Genomic DNA, 21,499 nt, shown 5'->3' on the forward strand with positions numbered 1-21,499 from the left:
GCGCCTTGCCTATTGAAGTCCGTTGTCGTAACGACCCCAGAGGCACACCACTTCCAGGGTTATGTTTCTTCCTCCTTGTCCTTCCCTTTGACTGAATCTGAATTTATCAAGGGACAGATGTTGTATTAATAGGACAGCTGTTTTATTGTGTATACTGTATCACCACAGTACTAGAAGGAAGTGAACTAAGGAATAGAAATGTTGAAATAGAAAAGCATTTAAGTCTTGCTTTATCCTAATATAGCTGTTCATGTTCAGTAGGTTTATATTCCAAGAGTGTTTAATGTGACATTGGATTTTTCTTGTAATTCCATGCCTGGACCATGTTCTAAAGATTTACATGTTAACATTTATGTTTTTATTCCTTCGTGGGCAGGGTTCTATAATTGCATGTAGAGAAATACTATTTGGGCTGGAGAGATGACTCAGTGTAAAAGTTTATCCTGTTGTCCCCGAGGACATGAGTTCAATTCCCAGCGCCCACACTGGCTGCCTCACAACCGTCTGTAACTCGAGCTCCAGGGGAGGCAGCACCCTCTTGTGGCCTCTGTGAGCAGTCACTCATGTGCATGAGCACCCATACAGACATACATATACAATTAAATTTTTAAATACTAGAAAATGAAATCCTCCTATTTATAAAATATTTGTTTCAAGCAGTCAAGTGTCATGAGTGTCTTGGTTAGGGTTTCTATTAATGTGATAAAACGCCATGGCAGAAAGGGACTTGAATAGGTAAATGGTTTTATTTCACTTACTCTCCCAGTTAACAGTTCATCCCTACAGGGTAGGCAGGGAGGGGGAGTAGGAGGTAGGAAGCCAAGCACAGCAGGAGTCTGGAGGCAGGAAGTGACGGAGAGGCCATGGAGGAGCACTGCTGACTGCCTTGCTTGCCATGGCTTGCCCAGCCTGGCCCTCCCAGCCCGTTGACAGAAGACATGTCCAGTTCTTACTCATTAGTCAAAAATCAATAAAACCGAGTATTACTTTGTGCTTATTGGGCTCTTATTTATATATTCTTTACACTTCTTGGTAATCTTCTGTCCTGTTTCCTAGTTGAAGGAATTGGTAGTTTTCTAAGTAGTTTCATTTGTGCTTTACAAATGTCTATGCAAGTATTTATATGCTACATGTATAATATGCTACAAGTATTTTCCTGCCTTCCAATTTGGTTGTGTGTCTATATTCTTGTTGTTGTTTTAAATCTGAGGTTGTATTTTGTATACCTTTTCATGCCGTTTGGTATTTTTGGATCATATCATTGCAGTTAACTGGGCTATGAAACATTAGGTTCTTTTCTAACCCTCTATTATTGGGATGTTTTAATGGCCTGAAATTTCAGTCGGAAGATACTCCTCCCCACACACCCCCCTTTTTTTTAATAGTAGTAAATATAACATTTACTAAAGGCACACTAAAAGATACATTGAAATATTGCTTTAGCTTATTTAATCATAAACACTTTGTACTGTTAAAAATTTGAGTTTTCAAGTTAGAAATAGTTTTTTCTGGAACTTTGATTTCCTTGACAAGTGGCTTTAACCTCACAGCCATGACCTTAGAGCAGAGCTTCTCACCCTTCCCAACGCTGCACCCCTTTAATACAGCTCTTCATGTTGTGGTGACCCCCAACCATACAATTATTTCATTGCTACTTTATAACTGTGATTCTGCTACTGTAATGAATTACAGTGTAAATATCTGAGATGCCACCTCCAAAGGGGCTGTGACCCAAAGGTCAAGAACCATTGATTTAGCGCATTTCCTTCTACTTTCAGAGTTAGTGGAGAGAAGTGAGGCAAGCTATTTGAGATGACATGTGTCTTTGGCCCTTAAGGAGCCAAACATAGTTATTAAAAATTTAAGATCTGCGACTTTTTCCACAGTGCCACTTGTTAATAGATTCCCTCCTTAATAATACACAATGTTGGATCATGACACGTCGTAGACAAGCAGATCATTGTTGGAAATAATGTGTGCTGTGTTCCAAGGACTGTGAATTTTTGTCTTGGATTGTTTTTAATGCTACAATTTTAATTCTAGAATACAAAATGTATTTTAACTTAGTGCTAATAAAAGCTGCTTGTTTTTAGACTCGATATCAGCAGTTTGCAATAATCTTGAGATTATTGTTGCAAATTTTTTTTGCGACTAAATTTTTACATACTGTGTTTTATAGAATAGGCTTTTTTAATTTTTGAGATGCCTCCCCCAAGTCACCACCACCATCACCACCACCACCACATGGCCCAGGCTGACTTAGCCACAGCTTTCCCATCCCTGCTGATCTCAAACTCATGGCCCTAACTACCTCAGCCTTCTGAGTACTGGAATCGTAAGCACGTGCCCCCATGCCTAGTTTAGAGTCGAGTTTTCTTTGACCTCAAAATGCAGTGTAGGTTTTGAATTGCTATCTTTTTAAGCAAATTGGCTGTCCTATCATGATACACACACACACACACACACACACACACACACAGAGAGAGAGAGAGAGAGAGAGAGAGAGAGAGAGAGAGAGAGCGCTATTCAGTGTTTGAATAACCATGTTCTGCCTCCCCCTTTTTAGGGATGGAGTTAATTATATGACAGCTCCTTATACGGAGAAGGCAGGAGCTGAAGATGAGGGTGAAGTCGAAACACAGACTTTTGTCAGGTCCACTAGGCCAGGAGAAGTCGAGTGTGCTTAAGTTAGAGTACAGTCTATATTAAGCCTCAGGCTGGGATGATGGACGTGACTGGATGAGTTCTAGGCAAGAGTGGGGTAGGCTTGCACTGTTTCCATCAGCCTGATGGAACTTACCACTTGGCAGACAACACATCATCTGAGTCGATGGTCCCAGCGTCCCCTGAGTCAAGTGAACATACTGTGAGTGACCGTTGATTCCTGCGCCTCACCTCAAAAGCCACAAAAAAAATTGGACAAAGCTCAGAGCCTTTTCTTTCCCCATCCTCTCTACCAAGCTCCAGCCATCTCGATTGGGTTTCGGTACTGGCATCCCTGGTGCTGTGTTTGGGTTCCTAGGACTCATTCCCCAGAGAAGCCAGAGAGATTGCCAGGGACTAGTCAGACCCCGTCCCTTCCCACCTTTAACACTTTCCACTGAATGTTCTTCAGCGTCATCAAGGGCCCTCCCTCTGTGTTGCGAGTGCTGATGTCCTCTCATACCCCCTCCACCCCTGGTCTGCCGTGGTCATTTTGGCCATGTGTGTTCAGTCTCATGTGTTCTGTTCCCACTGCTCTGTCCTGCCCCGGCCCCTTCATCATTCAGGCCCGAAGTGAGGTGTGGCTTCTTTGATGAAGTCTTTGTGGGCGTGGTTCCCAGGGCAGCATCCTTCGGGTCCCAATCCCGCTCCAGTCTCGTGTGTATTTTCTTCATGACGCTAGCCCAGTGGTTCTCAACCTTCCTCCTATTGTGGTGACGCCCAGTCATAAAATGATTTTTCTCTGCTGCCTCATAACTGCAAGTTGGCTGCTGTTTTGAATCGGAATGTAAATATTTTTGGAGATAGCGGTTTGGCAAAGGGGTTGTGACCCACAGGTTGAGCGCCACTGCTCTGGACAATCTGGCCAGAATCCAGTTATTCAGTAAATATTTGTTGTGCACCTGCAGTGTGCCAGGCACTATATTCTAGGTAGAAGGGAATCATCTAGGCCCCAACAGATCAAACGAGAATGCCTGACGTTTCGGGAGTCCCATGAGTCAAGTGGCGAAATAGCCAGTGCATCCTAAACACAGTGTCTGGCTAGGCAGGCGTTAGAATGGCAAGCATCAAAGGAGGACCGTGGAGGATGGTGACTGAGATTGGGAGATCGGGCAGGCGTGGGCAAGATGCTCGTCCGCCGAGGTGGATGGAGAAGGCTCTGTGGCGCTGACTATTACTAATCCAGCGCCCTTTTGTGTCTCTGACTTTTAGCGCCAGCACCAGTCAGCAAAGTGAATAAGTTCTGTGCTGCTTCCAACTTCCATTCCACTTCGGGAAGAAAGAGCATCATCATGTCAAACATCACCATTGACCCCGAGGTCAAGCCTGGCGAGTATGTCATCAAGAGCCTCTTTGCGGAATTTGCTGTTCAAGCTGAAAAGAAAATTGAAGTTGTAATGGCTGAACCCTTGGTGAGCAGAGCTGTCTATAAATCTCATTTTTCTTTTTCTTTTTTTTTTTTTTTTTTTAACTTTTGCATTAGCTGGTATAATACGAATTTTCCAAAGGGAATAATATAGTTGAACACACATTAAGGGCTAAGATTATTGTGAAGTACTGATCCAGATGGATCAGAATCCACTTTGATAAAGTCTTAGAGATAACTAAGGAACAGAAACGATTGCACAGGTGGGAATTGTGTGTCCCGATAAAACAGAACAAGATATAAAAGAACGTCTAGACCATTCTACAGGTCGTCATAAAGACGATAGCAAGCTTAAACTAGTGGACATCTTTTTTTTTTTTTTTTTAAATTATTATTTTTGAGTCAAGGTCTTACATGGTTCAGGTTGGCCTTGAACTTGTAGCTCTGTAGCCAGAGATGATCCTGAACTCCTCCTGACCCTATTACCCTTTCCAAGTGCCAGGATCGGAGACACGTGCCATGGTTGCTGACGTACACATTTTCCTACTAACAATACATGAGAAACCCTCGGAGCACGTGATTGGGGGCTCTGATGAGGAGGACTGCCCAAAACAAACGTCTAGCTTAGATTCTGCAGTTAGAAGTCAGGATGGTGATAAACAGCGTGGTGGCCAGATACACGAGGAGGGAGTCGGATGAAGTTCAGGCCTTACGGGCAGCAGAAGAAAAACAGTAGAAGAATCCGCAGCACTTGACATGCATTAAGTAGGAGCGGTCCTGCGGTCCGAGTTAAGAGTTGCGGTTGTTTGGGATCTTAGAAGGTGGCAGTGCATCTGCTGGGTAGAGCACACAGCTCGATGAATAAGATCATTTTCCGCTCGAGTGTATTAAACTGGAGTTAATGGCAATCCATCCGCCCATGAGGAATTGCCTGATAGGTGTTTGGGACTTCTTTTGGAGATCTCCTAAGAGATGGTGATTACTGTAAAAATGGGCATCTTCTACCTCGAAGCGGAAAGAACACTGATCTCAAAAGAAGAGCTGAATGGAAATATTACTAAATACACAGACAGTCCGAGTTGAATGCACGAGGCTGTTGGAGTTTTCTAAGGCAGCCTGGTCCTCAAGAGAGCAGCCTTAGCTTCTTGATGTTAGTTTGGTCAGGGAGTACCGGAGATGTGGGTGGCGCTTATGTTGCCCTTCGGGTTTGAAGGGAGTGAGCACGCATCATGCCGCAGGATGCTGTAGGGGGCTAGGGGCTGCCGGTGATGCACATTGTGACTGTGGAGGCTGCAGCTCATTCACTCCTATCCAGCTGGATTATGGGTAGGTGAGGTGTTCACCGGAGGAATCGTTGCTCACCCAAGGCCAAAAGCCAGCAAGTGAGGCGTAATATTGGCCTCAGGACCTGTGTGCTTTCTCAGTCTGCCATGCTTTCTCGGGACGGAGCACAAGAGAGGAAAGCGGATGCCCTAGGAAAGTGGAAGGCGGTATCAGCACACATGCTCTGAATTTCCTTGGATATGGAACTCATGGCTAAGGTGGGCTCCCTCCTCCTCATTAAGTAGCGGAAGCTACTCAGCAGAGGTGTCAGCCAGATGTGTATTCCAGGGATCCAAAATCAGCCAGATGTGTATTCCAGAACTATTCACATCACCCCCTTCAACCTAAACCATTCCAGAATTCCACTTTCCATGTCAAATTCATGCTTTTCTTACACCTGCACACAAAAACATATATATTTTATAGCATGTGCCTCATATAAAGTGTTTTCTTTTTTTGGTTTTGGTTTTTCTTCGAGACAGAATCTCACCATATAGCCCTGGCTGTCCTGGAACTTGCCATGTTGACCAGGCTGTCCTCAAGTTCTGAGATCCGTCTGCTTTTGCCCCCAAGTGCTGGGATTAAAGGCATGCATCATTATGTCTGGTTTAGAGTTTTGTTTTAAGACACAAGGATTATAAAACCTTACTGACATAATTAACAGCCATAACTTTTAATTATAAATATGCTTCATCTACAAAATGTTAATTTCTCTTTTCAATTCTCAATGATATGATGAATAAGAGCTTTTTTTGGGGGGGAGGGGGTTTCGAGACAGGGTTTCTCTGTGTAGCTTTGGTGCCTGTCCTGGATCTTGCTCTGTAGACCAGGCTGGCCTTGAACTCACAGAGATCTGCCTGCCTCTGCCTCCTGAGCCCTGGGATTAAAGGGGTGCACCACCGCCACCTGGCTTATAAGAGCTATCTTCAACAGGTTATAGTTAAGAAAAGGGGGAAAATCTTCTGAGACGTTTCAAAGACCTCGAGGTTTACAGCATGCCGAATGCTCAGGACCCATCACCCTGCAGTTTTCTCCTTGCAACACACACTTATAAAATAATCTCCACCTGTTTCATAAAATACCTGGTAACGGTTTCATGTGTTACGGTCCTGTCAACTCTCAAATATCCCCTATTCTTGAAAGAATTTTAATTTTGAAATTCGTAAGGTCTTGAGAGGAAAAGGATGTATGAGGGGATTACCTAGTATGACCGTGTCTCCAGGGTAACCCCCCTGCTCCCTTTCCATGGGTAAACCCGGTGTCATTCCCGAGGTCTTGTCTCAGGCCCACTCAGTGCAGGGGTGTGCAGCCACACAGAGCGGCTCATGGCGTCGTCCTTTTCCTCCCCCCCACCCCCTTTGGCTTTTCCTACAACACAAATGACACCACATCCTGCTCTGGCACTGTGGCTAACGATGAGCAAGTTCAGGCTCTTGTCCAGTTGTCCTGGGTTTTTAGTCTTGTGGTTGACGTGAGGTCTCACAGCTCTGCCTTAGATGTCTTCTCCATAGCCTGTTACTTTTCTTTCCACTTAAAATGCTTCCAACTCACTTTTGAAATTGTTTGTTTTTTAACAAGCGCCTGCTAGTCTGTCTGAACTCCCTTTTGCTCTCCTCAACACAGAGGCTCTACACTAAGTGTTTCACTGTAACGTGTGCCTGCAAGGTCCAGATAGTAATTTGTACATAGTATGTGTCCCTGTGTATTTATGCACATATACACAATGTGTATAAATATGCATGAGCATATACACATCTATATGACTGGTGTTGTATCATGGCTGGTCATTTGTCTTTGGTGTGGGTTACATGCTGCCAGGAACCAGGATGGCCCATGGTTTCGGTATTTCACAAAGGTTTACCCTTTACCATGAATTTAGCCCTAATAGGCGCTATGTGTCTAAGAAGACACAAGGCAGAGCTTCTGATACTTCCTCCAGAATAGTCCAATGTTGTTTTACTCATTCATTTAAAGGTTATTTCAGGAGTATCTGCTGTGTAATCCTAAAATGAGATTATACAGTTAGACTTAACGATGTGAATTCCATCACGAGAGGCTGGAGAGATGGCTCGGCGGTTAAGAGAACTGGCTGCTCTTGCAGGGGACCTGGGTTTGGTTCTCAGCACCCGCCCGGTGGCTTGTAACCATCTGTAACTCCAGTTCCAGAGAATCTGACCCCCTCCTCTGGCCTCAGCCAGCACTAGAGACACACACACATCAGGTGCACAAGACATATACATGCAGGCAAAACACTTGTACACATAAGATAAAAATAAACAATGCCATTGCAGTGTGGATGTGGCTGTCCCCTCCTCACACTTTGAAAGGAGAGGCATCCCTGCCTGTTCTCCCTGACACACCAAGAACGCCCCTAACCTTCATCATTGCTTATAGATTTTTACCCGTGACACTCACACCTACCGAAGCCGTTCCTCCTTATCTAGGTCAGGCAGCTTAGTTTTTATTTCTATCCCAGTCTAGATAGATTGCAAATCCATAGCATCGTGATAATGAAGACACTTAGACTAATCCCGTGACAGTGTGCAGATGATAGCTTCTGGTCCTCTCCTGGCAGCTTCATCTATTTCGGAGTTCATTCTCTACCCTTGGAGGGAATCAGCAGCCGCCCACGTGGCTCCCTGGGTTCTGAAAGAGAAGCCTCCCAGGCCTCACTGTAAGCAGAGCAGCACCCAGGGCTTGTCAAGCGGACAGTGCTGACCTGACATCGTCATGGTCAGTCAGAAAAGCAGGCTGCAGAGAAGCTGCGAGACCCTCACCCGCAGAGGAACGATGGAATCGGTCTTTTCATTCCCGGGTTAGGAATGAAAATAAAAGCAGGCTGCAGAGGCCACTGAGGAGGAGCTGAGCTTGATCTCCTCCCACTTATTTCATTTTCACTTGAGGAGGAAGATTCTGGAAGGGCAGGCAGTGATTGAAATCGCAGCCTGCATGCTAGGCAATCCAATAACTTTTGCAAAGATGGATGGATCTTGGCTAAATGGCCCAGGCCTTTCCAGGCTTACCTATTAATTATGTGCCTTGTCAGGCACTAGAAAGAAGATGGAAGAAAAAGATGTTAGGTAGTCACCTGCTGATTCAGACCTTGTGTGTTTCGTTTTGGGTCCCCCATTTTAAAAGCTCTCCGATTTACATTGTTGGTTGAGAATATTAAATATATGTGGTTTTTACCTTCTTCTGACCTGTTTTCCAAAATAATTTTAAAAGATTTATTTATTCAATTTTTATGTACATGAGTAGTTTGCTTGCATGTGTCTATGTGTACTGTGGGCCTAGAGTCTGTGGAGGGCAGAAGAGGGTGTCAGGTCCTTGAACTGGAGTTGTGGATGGTTGTAAGCCACCATGTAGGCACTCAGAACTGCACCTGGGTCCTCTGCAATAGCAGCCAGTGCTCTTAACTGCTAAGCCCTCTCTCCAGCCCTGGCATGTTTACTTTTACATGCTCTTTTTAAGAATGAGGTTCTAAACCATTTATTATAGGTGTATAATGCACACGGCCCATGATCTTCCCATGTAACCACTGGAATGGACTATGTCAGCTCTTTCTCTGGAGGCCGGTCAGGGTCTCATGAGAAGGCCTGCAGAATCCTGAATGGAATAGTATTATGAAGAGACAATGTGAAGACCCTGGCAGCTCTTATAAAGGAAAGTGTTGATTGGGACCTTACAGTTTCAGGGGCTTAGTCCATTATCCTCAAGGTGAGGAGCATGGCAGCATGCATGGCAGGCATGGTGCTGGAGAAGCAGTGGAGAGCTACATCCTAAGCCGCAGATCAGCAGGCAGAGAGAGGGACAGACAGACAGACAGACATTGGGCCTGGCATAGGTTTTTGAACTCTCAAGCCTACCCCTAGAGACAGGCTTCTTCCAACAAGGCCACACCTACTCCAGAAGGCCACACTTCCTAATCTGTCTCAAATAGTGTCTCTCCTGATGACTAAGCATTCAGACATATGAGCCATGGGAGCCTGTGTGGGCCATTCTTGTTCAAAGCACCACCGCTAGCGTGGTGGGAGTTTTGCTGCACTCAGCTCCTCTGTCTTTGGGGTGAGGCCTCATCTGTAGATGTATACCCACAGTTGGCACCTCTCCATGTGCTCTGTGTGCGTCCTGTGAAAGTATCACTGCCCCCGCAAAGTTAGGTGGCTGAAAGGAATGGAAGAGGAGTTCCAAGTTCTTTCAGACACTCCTTCAAAAAAAACCCGTTCAACCAGCCCTCGGCCCAGCCCCCACGGAGACAAGATCTCATGCATTCCAGGCTGACTTCGAACTCCATATGTGGACAACAATGATCTTAAACAGTGATCATCCTGCCTCTTCTAGGCATACTTCAAGTATGCATCCCCTGGTTTATATGGATTTGGAAGCTGAATCCAGGCTCTTGTGCATAGTAGGTCAGCACTGAGCTGCATCCTCAGCCCTCACTCCAGCTGTTCTTTCAGAGTACCCCAGTTCTCCGCATCCTGGGCCTTTTGAAGCCCCAGGACGTCAGCTGTGTTACCTTCCCTGTGGCTGTGCTGAAAGGACACCTTTCTCCTCAGTCGTTGATGACTGAAACCTCAGTCCCATTCCACCTTCCGGTCCTTGTCTGTCTCTCACACAGATGTCCGCTGCTCTCTCGGGTTGTGGTCGGCTGCATGAGGGTGGGGATCATTTTCCGTTTTTTTTTTTTTTTTTTTCATGGTTGTGTCTCCAGGGTGCTAGGTACTCAGCATGTCACTGGACGGGTGACCCAGTGCAGGAACAGACATCTGGCTTCCCTCTTGCCTGTCTAAGACAGTAGGAATCATCATTGTTCAGTGAGATAGTAACCTCTCCTGAGACTCTTCACCTTCTCTTTCTTTCTCTTGATAGCTTTGGTTTGAATCTCTATGACGGTTATTTTTGATATTATCTTAGTAGTTTAGAAGCAAGCTAGAATGTAAAGGATTATGAGCCTTAGAGTCATCATTAATTTTTATATTAATGAAATATGAGGGCTGGGAGAAGGCTCGGTGGCTAAGACCACTTCAGTTCCCAGCACTCATATGGTGGCCCACAGCCATCTGCAGGTCCAGTTCCAAAGGATCTGATGCCCTCTTCTGCACAGTGCACAGAAACACATTAGGTCAAAACATTCATACACACGAGAACAAATAATCTTTAAAAAATATCATAAAAGAGTAGAAATACTTCCAAAGGGGGAAAGTAGAAATTTCTTTTCTTGGGATAGTATCTCATGGAGCCCAGACTGGCCTTGAATCCACTATGTAGCTGAGAGTGACCTTGAACTCCTGATCCTCCGGTTTCTTGGCTAGAGGGCTAGGATTACGGGCATGCACACCACTTTCGGTGCCAGCCTATCATTTTCAGTGTCTATTAATCATCCATCTCTTTGATACTTGCCACCTAAAACACACTCTCAATCTTAATCGAATAACCACAAAGCAGTGCATTTTTCATATCACCCCTAACTTGCCTAACTTGAATGAAACCTTAGCATGGGTTTTCATAAACACATAGAAAGAGATCTGTGTTGTAGGTGGAGTTTCCCTGTGCTGACAGCTACTCCCATATAATCACCCAGAAAACTAATATTGATTGTAAATGCTCGGTCATAGCTCAGGCTCGTCACTTCATCTTCTACACATGTTGCCTCCTCTGTGTCTTCTGGTGTTTCTTCTGACTTTGGTTGTCCCACCTAACTGTGGCATATAGGCTTGAGATTTTATTTTGACAGGAATTAGTCACAAGCGAGGGAAGGAAACTCTCCACTGCTGGAGAATCTTCCTAAATATATGTATTCTCAATGCAGTCTGCCTTCAGCTGGCTGGATGATACCTGTCCATGGGGAAGGGTAGACCCTCCCTCTTCAGCCCACTGATTGAATTGTCGCTCTCTCTTGGAAACACCCTCACCAGCACACCCAGAAATGTTTTGTCAGCTGCCTTAGGATTCTTTCATCAGGTCAAGTAAGCACTCACATTAATATTCATGGCTAGATATTAATAAGTCTTCATAGCGCAATCTCAGAGAGCACTTTTTGTTCCTAATACTTTCCTCAGTTTGTACTTACATACTAGTATGATTCTTTAGGGGTGTGTGTGAAGAAGGAACCAGGACCTCACAAGTGCTGGGCAAGCACTCTACCAAACTGCATTCCCAGCCTGCCTATACTCTGAAGCTCATTGAAGGCAGGGGCTCATTGTCCCCAATACATCATAGTGCCTGGCTCTTAAAAATCTAGGGCTAAACCGTGGACATTGCACAAGGTGGTGATGAGGCAAGACAGAATAGAAGAGGGGGAAAAAAAACCCTCCCTTTCTTTTGTTCTTTGTCTGTTGAAGCATACAGTCCACAAAATATAGTTATCATATAGATTTCTCCCTCAGAGAACAAACACCATATTTTTGTGAAAGGACAAATTAACGTATTCCTGTGATCTACTTCCTGCCTTATATTTTAGGTGGTAAACTTATACCAAGATGTAAACAGTCACAGACTTTTGTTTTCCCATGCTTATGCTTTATTGTCATATATTAACTATACATAACAGCAGGCCTCATGATGACATTTTTGGACCTGTACATAATGTATTTTGGTCATACTCACTCCCCATCACCTTTTTGCTCCACTCTCCATAATGTCTTCCTCTTCCAAACTGATCTCCCTTTTACTTTCATCTTTTTATTTTTAATGACCCAGTGAGTTTCTTTAGTTGCTTATAGGAGTATGAGCACCTTACCAGAGGCTCCCCCACGGGAGAAAGTGATCCCCTCCCCATCAACCATGGGGTCCTCGGGGTATTTGCAGATGTGGCACCTTTTGTTTCCTTTTGGTGGTGCTGGGCATCACATCCAGGGCTGAACCTGGGAAGCACACACTCCGTACCAGAGAGCTCTATCTCCAGCCCCCACATCAAACCTTTTGATGTGCGATATCAGCCTCTCATATATTGAAGACATAAGTCTAAATGTGTAAAACGAACATTACTGGAATCCAGAAAGTTTTAGATAGAAAACTCCTATCTAAATAATTCGGTTCAAATGCACTCGAATGCACTCAGCACTAAGACATTCCTTTCTTTTGTTAGTGATTCAATGTATCTTTATCTACTAAATCCTTCTAATTGGTTGGAGGGTTTTGTTGTTGTTGTTAAATAGTAGAATAAGCTGTGGTCTTTCTTTGTCTTAGTTTACTATCCTTTTGTAACTTCTTGCTTCTAAAACCATCTCTTCCATCCTAAGAGATTGGAACTTTCTCTGGACCTCACAGCCAGGGTTAATACTACACTTGGAGGTCACTTAAGACTTCAGACTGCTGTCCTACTGTGTCCTCATCCTGTTTGTTGAACCCTCCTTGAAGAGAACAATGTAATGACCAACCTTACCTGCTCTGGATTTCCCATGTCCTCAGCTCTTCCACCCTGAGCTAATGCCCAGCTGTGATCTTACATGCTGTCCTCTTCTGTGCCCCTGACCCGAAATAATACATGAGTGTTCTGATAGTTATTGGCTGGAAACAGCAAATAGGCAAAAACCGAACAAACAAACAAAAAACAGTCTTAGAAATGAATATCTACCATAAATAGTGTACACAGGATACGGCCATTGCTTGATTATAGGGATGTTTGTCATACTGTTTGTTATTGGGGTCAATTGGGGTCAGCTGGAGTCAGTAACTTAATCCCTTGTAAAACTCTGTTAAAGACTTCTGTAAAGTATTCCTCATCCCTTCCCCACGTGACACTTTCTCCACTGTTCAATAGATCCAGAGTGAAGCCCTTTGTTTGGGGAACTCACACACAGATACTACAAAACCCAGACACACAGGGACAAACAGACGCGGGGACAGAGTCACAAGACAGCCCCCAGGCAGGCACAGATTCCCACTCACAGACAGAGCTGAAGGAAGACACGGGGAGAGGAAAGTAGAAAGTTCAGATCTAGGTTCGCCTGTGGTCAAGTGACACCCGGGGGAAGTGCTTTGATTTCTTGGGTGTGGCATTGATGCATCGTTGGTGACCGAGCTTATTGTTAATGTGTTCTAACCAAGTGCAGTTGTCAAGGTGTAGACTTAAAGCCTGCACGTCTTTAAGGTTTATTATTTTCACTTCAGTGACATGTGAACGTGAGCGCAGGTGCTCACAGAGGCCAGAGCCATCCCCTGGAGGGGGAGACAGGAGGTTGAATCATCTGTAATACCCAGTCTGGGGGATCCCACACCTCTGGCCTCTGTGGGTATCTCACTCATGTGCAGATACACGTAGTTAAGGATAAGTGGTTCACTGATTAAGAGCACTGGCTGCTCTTCTAGAGGACCTGGGTTCAATTCCCAACACCCACATGGCAGCTCATACCTGTCTGAAACTCCAGTTCCAAGGCTTCTGACACCCTCACACAGACATACATATAGGCAAAACACCAGAGAACATAAAATTAAAGATAAATAAATTATTAAGAAAAATAAAATAAATCTGTTTTTCAAAAGGAGTTCATGTACAATTTACCTATACCTCCACGAGTCCTCCTTGAGCAGGGAACTGTATACCAAGGGAACGGCTTTACAGCCTGAGAGGGAGGGAAATGAACGCATTTTTCTAGAGCAGTGGTTCCCAGGAAACCTACCCTCTGCTATTTCTTCTCTATAAACAATTTCAGTACATAGAGAGAATTGGGCAGTCCGCCACCCCACCTTAAACTAGTTTATTTCTGAAAACAGCACTTAATATGATGTTTATCTGTTTGATGTTCAGATGAGAAAATCAAAGCACAGAGCTCTCAAGTCCTCTAGGGTCCAGATCAAGCTGCCTGGCCTCACAGGCCGAGGTCACCTCACTGTATGAGGATGCTATTCACAAATACTTGTGATCCCTAACCCCCTAGAGCCTCACTTTGTGTTCTGTACCCCACACTGCCCTGGAGCTAACTGTATAATCCAAGTTGGCCCCAGACTCCCACCTCCTTCTGTTTCCTCAGTGGTGGGTTACAGGCATGAGTCCCGCCCCTCGAAAATGATTTATTCTTTTCCTTCCTTTCTACCCCCCCTTCTCTCTGTCTCTCTGTCTCTGTCTCTCTCTCTGTCTCTCTCTCTCTCTCACACACACACACACACACACACACACACACACACACACACACACTCTTGCCCTCTCGCTCTCTGGTACCCAGGGCTGTCTCACACATGGCTGTTCTATCACTCTGCTGTATCCCCAACCTAGTCAACACTGGTTGAACAAACAAACAAACAAATGAATAAGAGCATAGTGATGACGTGAACTTGAATTTAAATAGGTCCTTCATTGAACTTTCATTTCTTAATCTAACAATTGTTTTCATAAATGGAGCCACTCTATTTAGAGAGCACAGGTGAAGCCCCTTGCATGGGAGTAGTCTGCTGTGGAGAGGGTAGGATGGTTGCTTTCTTTAAAGCAACCTATTGAAAAATGGAACAAAAGCAAAATGAACTGTAAGTCTAAACTGTTTATCACATGGTGGCCTTCTAATGTTTTGTATTTAAGCTGTATTATTATTATTATTTTATTATTATATTATTATTATTATTATTATTATTATTATTATTATTATTATTATAGGAGAAGCTGTTATCCAGATCTCTGCAGAGGGGTGAAGACCTACAGTTTGACCAGGTACTGTAATTTGTGGGAGCAGTCTTTCTTTGGAGAACTATGTCTGTCCTAATAATCTAGTTTGTACGTATCCACCATTGAGAAACTCCTTCATTCTGTGTAATGACCCTGTGTATTCCTGAATGGTAGATTCTCCTGCAGCTGAGCACTGAACTGGCTCAGCACAGCAGGACTTTCTGCCTTTCATTGTTGATGTCTTTCCCATGCCTTTCAAAGCCTTCCCAGGAAGCTAACTAAACCCTTCCACCTCATCTCATGTACCAGTTTGTGTCTACCATTTACTTGTTTGCTGTTCATTTCTTGGAGACGGTCTTGATGGGCTGGCCTCGAACTCTCAGAGAGCCACCTGTCTCTGCTTCCCAAGTGCTGGGACTAAAAGATGTGCACCCCTAACCCTGGGATCTAGAATCTTTACATTATGTTACCTCACCTTTTAGCATTAATACTTTAGTATTGCCTTTTAACCTTTAACGTATTTTCACCCGTTACGTTCCTTGGAAGCCTGTATATAGAATTTTAGCTCAGTGGTAGAGTGCTTGCCTAGCAAGCGCAAGGCCCTGGGTTCGATACTCAGCTCAAAAAAAAAAAAAAAAAAAAAAAGAATTTCAGTATCCGAAGTCTGTTCTTGTATTAGTTCTGTCCCTTTGCTGAGATTAAAATATTGACTCACAGGCCCGGTATCAAAATCCTAGTCATTTTATTAAGTGATTATTTAAGATAACATCTGGTGTCACTAATATTCATGGACCTCTTTTTTCAAAATACTGTCTCTGTTGGTGCACTGGTGTTCTATGGTGAGCGTGGCTGTCTTCCAAAATAATGTGTCTAGGAAAAGGAAGTGAATGCTTGTATTAGATTAACCGATCAGATAAAGCAGCAGACTGCTTAGGACTACTGGCTGAGACTCCCAGAATCTTGTGCTGTGGATCCGACTACAGTTTTTCTAAATCTTCCTCACCAAGCAAGGCTCTACAGTGGCACTGGCCTTTACACCCTGTTCCATAAGAGCCAGCTTTCCATGTGCACTGAGTGAGTAGATACAGGTGTACAAAGAAACCCCACACAGGAAGGCGACTCCTAGTTACTCAGTCTTTTCAAGGCTTACTCTGTTACAGAGGTAATGAGAACTTTAGCGTCTGGCTTCGTCCGTGAGTGGATAATCAGGCCTTGACCTCTAACTCAGTGCCATTTTCAGGAAATTTTCTGGGTTTTGTTTTTTGTTTTTAATGTAAATGGTTATTAAAATCTGCAAATGAGTGTTAAACCACTTGCTGATGGAAACAATGTTGTGTGTTTTAGATATTTAACAGAACGGATGATGTTTTATTCTTCTTTCTTAGATACTAAATGAAGTTTTGTTTGAGTCACACTATTCATTTAGTAAAATGTAATTTTTTTAAGCACATGGAATAGAATTAAGACCTTGTTTTGACAGTGGTTTCCAGTATTACAAAGCATGTCCAATTATAGTAATCTATAATTAATGGAGGCCAAAGGAAGTTAGAAATCATGAAGAAGACCCTAGGACCTAAATTATGAAAAAGAGGTCATGGAATTAAGTAAACGGTGCCATTCTTTTCTCTTTTCTTGGATAAACTTTATTTTTAAGTTTATAAAGAGCATGAAACACCAGGGGATTAATTTGATTTTTAGAGATATCAATTTATCTTCCTATGGTCACAGGACTGAACAGGCTCTTGACTACTCTGCAGCTCGCTTAGATAAATCAACAAAGTTCCATGGAGCGTGCTTGACTGTGTGCTGGTTTAAAATGTTAATTTGAGAGGCAGTGGGTTGAATCAGATATAGAAATGCCTTGGAATCCTTGATGATATATAACCAGGGAGCTGCCCATTATAGCTAGGCTTGGAAAGTTGGGTTTGTTCAAGAAAGAAATCAATGGCATTTACCTGGAATTTGCTATTAACCAGCTTTCTGCTGCTGTGACGAAGATATTAACAAGGATGGAAGAAAGGTTTATTTAGGCTCATGGCATCTGAAGTTGCAGTCCATGGTCACTTGATCCTGCTGCATCCTGCCTGTGAAGGCACAGTATATCTTGGTAGTAGCTTGTGATGGCTAAGAAGAAAAGAGAGAAACAGGAAGGGTCTAGCTAGAATCCCAACATTCCCTTCAAGGGCCTGCCTTCCAAGTGACCCACTTCCTGCCAGGAGGCTCTACTTCTTAAAAGTGCCACCATTTCTGATCCCAGCCCGAGCGGGGCACTAAACCTTTGACACCAGAGCCATCAGGGACATAGATACAAACCAGGGCAACCCAAGAGCATCAAGGATGCGCTGCATTTTAACCATTCAACTCTTTACACATTAGTATGTCATCCATTTGTGAAATGGTGTTCTAGTCACTTGAATTTGTTTTCACCATGGCTCTACCATGTTATTCTGTGGATATCAGAGTTATTAAAGTTCTCCCGTGTCGCAGTAGTACATGGTAAGATGGAGCCTTTCCCACCATCCTTATGCAACAAAGCCTTCTTTGTCTCCAAATCTTATCAGTCAAAAACTGTAACATTTTGGAGTCTTATTCATACAAGCATTGACAAGCTTGTGGAGCCAGAGTGGAAATGCTTTGAAGAAGAGGTGGGTAAGATGCTTAAGAAAGGAAACAGTGGTTCACCGGTATACCTCATTGCTCTCCAGAAATATCCCTGAGTGTAACCAAGGGTGTAGCAGACAGACTTGATTTTACACACATATGTGGCATGTGGGTGCTGGAAGATCACAAGCTACTGAGCTAAACTGAGTGGTTAGGGATAAAGTTTGATCATGGCTAAAACTTAAGCTGGTTTTATTTCATTACATGGCTAAAGCCTTGGCTCATCTTTTAGCTCTACAATACATTGTCCTTCATTTAAGTTACCATTTCTACCTTTGGAGGCTCGTAGAGTTGGGCAGTTGCTGCCTGCTCCTGTTTTCTGTTATGATATCTGGCTCTGTCTTACATTTCAGCTGATAAGCTCCATGAGCTCCGTAGCCGAGCACTGTCTCCCTTCCTTACTGCGAACCTTGTTTGACTGGTACAGACGCCAGAACGGAGCCGAAGATGAATCTCACGAGTACAGGCCCAGGTCTAGTACGAAATCTAAGGGGTAAGTGGCTTATTTCACTCCGTTTTACCCGGACTTGAGATGCTCGCAGCAGAGGCAGTGACAGTGTCATCAAGCTGAGGTTGTGCCATTTGGCTGCTGAGCATGGATGACTTTAGCCAGAAACAGTGTAGGTTGAGTATTTATGACCATGTGTGGTAGTAAAAATGAAGGCCAATCCTGCTTAAACTTTAATGATGTATTGTATCAGATGTAGGCTGGGGGTATCCATCACTGGGACAGTCAGACAGAAAGAAATCTCAGGAGAGCCATCCCAGAATTCAGTTGCGGAGCTTGCAAGGACGGTGGGAGATAAGGTGGGGCGCTAACTCAGAGAAGGCCCAGCTTGTATATTTGTCAAGGGAAGCATTACAATACAGTAAGAACGAAAGAATTAGGACCTGAAAGAATTGTCTTCTGCCTCCAAATTCCCCAAGGGACCTTGGGTTACTTAGAACATCTGCATTCAGGCAATTTCTGGCGGCTTAGCGCTATGCTTTGGTTTGCATCCCTTGTAAAGTTTCACCTTAGATGTGTGAGGAAGTTACCCCACCTTGTGTCTCTACCTACAAATGTTAGTGCTTTTGCTTAGTTCATAACAAACAAACAAACTAACAAACAAAAAGGAAAATGAAAAAGCTTCCAGTGAAATATGAAGCCCTACCAGGTTTTCTAGATGAAAACTGGAGTATTTTTCTTCCTCAGGCCAATTCTTCTATTAGGCTGATTTCTAGTAGGTAGAACAGCGAAGTGCACGTATAAATACCTAAAAATGACAGGACATGCCAGACATGCCGTGGGTGTTTGAAGCCAAGTCCCCATCCCAGTTGGTATTGAGTACTGCTCCCACCCCCGGCCCCACTCCCACCCCACACACACTCCCCCGTACTTCCTGGGGCTAAGGAGGAATGCAGTACACGGCTGGAACCAACCACGGCGCGGGAGCCGTTTTGGAACCCGGAGTCTCAATGCAGTTCTCGTTTCAGAGATGAGCAGCATCGTGAGAGAGACTATCTTCTGGAACGGCGGGACTTAGCCGTAGACTTCATTTTTTGTTTAGTCTTGGTTGAAGTTCTGAAGCAGGTAAGCAGGTGCCTTTGTATCTCAAAAGCCCGAGTCTCCCACGGTCTCCTGTGCCTTCACGTTTTCCAGTCCTCGTTCAGGACGCCACCTCAGTTTCTGGCCTGCTCAGTAACCAGATCCTTTAACTTAATTACTGTCTTTCCATTGCCTGGGGCTTGCTCGCTCTGTACCCGTCTGTCCCCATTCTTTGTACCTTCACATGCCATCCAAGAAGCAGGATCATCTTAGCAAGAATAAGCTGACTAGAATTTGTGTTAAATGGGGACTTTTAGCTGTTAATATTGTCTGCCCCTCATTCCATTACTTAATTCCTTTTTTCTCCCACATAATTTCCATGAGTTGAAAGTAAAGATATAAATAATGCCAGACATGCCATTTGTTGAAATTTAATAAAGGTGTGCATATAGATATCCTTGTATGCATTTGAAGGTTGTCTTGGTTTGTACTCTTTAAGACATTACATGTTATTAAAGGATCAGCTATGTATTTCTAGATTTGGACTGTGGTTAGAGAAGAAAATTTTAAAAAAGAACACATTTTCCTTATGATGTGTGTGGATAGGAGTTTCATTTTTGTTATACTTCTGATGGGATGTAAAGGAATAGCAAATGCTACATCTAAAAGTAATTTACAGTCTACTTTGATTTAGTTAACATAATATATACTTGGATTATAGGATTACTTATGTGTTATGTTTATTTTTACATTGTATGTGAACAGGCAGTTATTTGAGAGCCTGAAATCTGAAAATAAAAAGCATAAAAATACATAAAAGAGATAAATGAGTTCATCAAAAGTCAAAGTCGCCTTATACATTTAGTCAAAGTGTACATTCTATAAAGTGGTTTGTTTGTTTTTGATGATGTTGTTGTTTTTGATATTATTGTTGTTTTTAGGAGGCCTGGGCATCAGATCTCTTCTGTGTGACTGTGCTAATGGGCCAGATTTGGTTTCTCTGACCTGAGTATGGCCAGGATGCCAAGATCCTATAGCCAGAGTATCTGGGGCAGAAGAGCCTCGGGAGAAAGGGTCTGGTGAACTTGACGGTACCCCTGTGGCTGGCGGCTGGCATCACTTCTGTGCTGGCCTGTGACTTGCCATGTGTGCACACTGTTCCTGCTCCCTGTAGTGCACCTCTGGCACCAACCTCAAGCTTACATGAAGCTTACGTGAGTGGTGGGGCCGTGACCACACACTCTTCTCTTAGTGACGTATACTGCGTTTCCTTCTCGTAGACTGCATAATTGCAGACTCCCCACCATCACCACTGATCTCCATGGACCCTACCTCACTGTAGTTTTTCTCCTTTGTGTCTCATGCGACTCTCCATTTGGCTCTTGCCTTCTTCTTGTTGTTTGGTTTGGTTTTTCCAATCAGAAAGTCACCTGTACTTGCATTGACTTCAGAGTTTGAGCTCACAAGCAACCTTGGTGTACCTTGAGGGGTACTCTCAGTCTTTCCTCTCCCTCCCTTTTCTCAGAGTCGCAAGCCTCCTGCCTCAGCCTGTACAATCCACACAGCTCTTCTAACACAGGACAACCACGGCACCAAGTTTTCCTAGTCAGCTCATTTTTCAAGATCACTGCCCAAGGCCTTGCTGACTCATGGCTGGCAGGGACTGGGGTGGGAGACAACAATGTGCTGCCTCTGATTATGACTCAGCTTCTGATGCCACATTGTTTCTCTCAGCAGCGACCTTCCCTCATCCTTCACCTGGTACCAGAGTTCAGATGCACCCAGTCAGAGACAAGAGAGTCTCTGAGGGCGTAGGGGCACTACTTCCGAAACGCTTTGTAGGGACTCTTCTCAAGGCAGAGTTGGTTTTTGTTTTTTAAATTAGTTTCCCTAAACTATAGAAAATGAAATACAGATCAGTAGAAGTTTCTAATTTCCTTGTGTCAAAGTGACAGAGAGCCTCATAGAGCCCAGAGTAATTGACTTACTATATCTTGAATTTCCTAGAGCTTTGCTTCCTGCATAGTAGATCCATGCTGGACTTTGCTTCTGTCGTGGTGGAACCCGTAGATATACTTGGGGTACTGCAGTATCGGTTCACCGGGCTCACTGTTGAGGAATAGTAACTAGTCCCATGACTTAGGCTTCGGCCTTATAATATAAGTTATCTGTCCCTAAGAACAGTTATATATTCATTACTACCCATGTTTTGAACTCTACCCCACGCATGAAGGATTCTGTAATCTTTGTACCAGCTGATCATTGTCATTGTTGGGAGCTGGCCAAGGCACATGCTAATACCCCAGCTGTCTGTCTC

The 21,499-nt window shown here is 43.9% G+C and overlaps 1 protein-coding gene across 12 annotated transcripts in view; it reads left to right on the forward strand.

The window, feature by feature from the left end:
- Fryl (FRY like transcription coactivator) overlaps positions 1–21,499 on the forward strand; it is a 242,924-nt gene that overhangs the window by 116,306 nt on the left and 105,119 nt on the right. For all 12 annotated transcript variants that reach the window (XM_036201449.1, XM_036201445.1, XM_036201447.1 and 9 more), the window contains 4 exons: positions 3,916–4,115; positions 14,985–15,038; positions 18,008–18,147; positions 19,131–19,227. In XM_036201449.1, the coding sequence (XP_036057342.1) occupies positions 3,996–4,115; positions 14,985–15,038; positions 18,008–18,147; positions 19,131–19,227 (411 nt within the window). In that variant the 5' untranslated portion in view covers positions 3,916–3,995. The remainder of the gene's footprint in view (positions 1–3,915; positions 4,116–14,984; positions 15,039–18,007; positions 18,148–19,130; positions 19,228–21,499) is intronic.

The sequence above is a fragment of the Onychomys torridus genome, chromosome 10, assembly GCF_903995425.1.
Source record: "Onychomys torridus chromosome 10, mOncTor1.1, whole genome shotgun sequence".
Classification (NCBI taxonomy): Eukaryota; Metazoa; Chordata; class Mammalia; order Rodentia; family Cricetidae; genus Onychomys; species Onychomys torridus.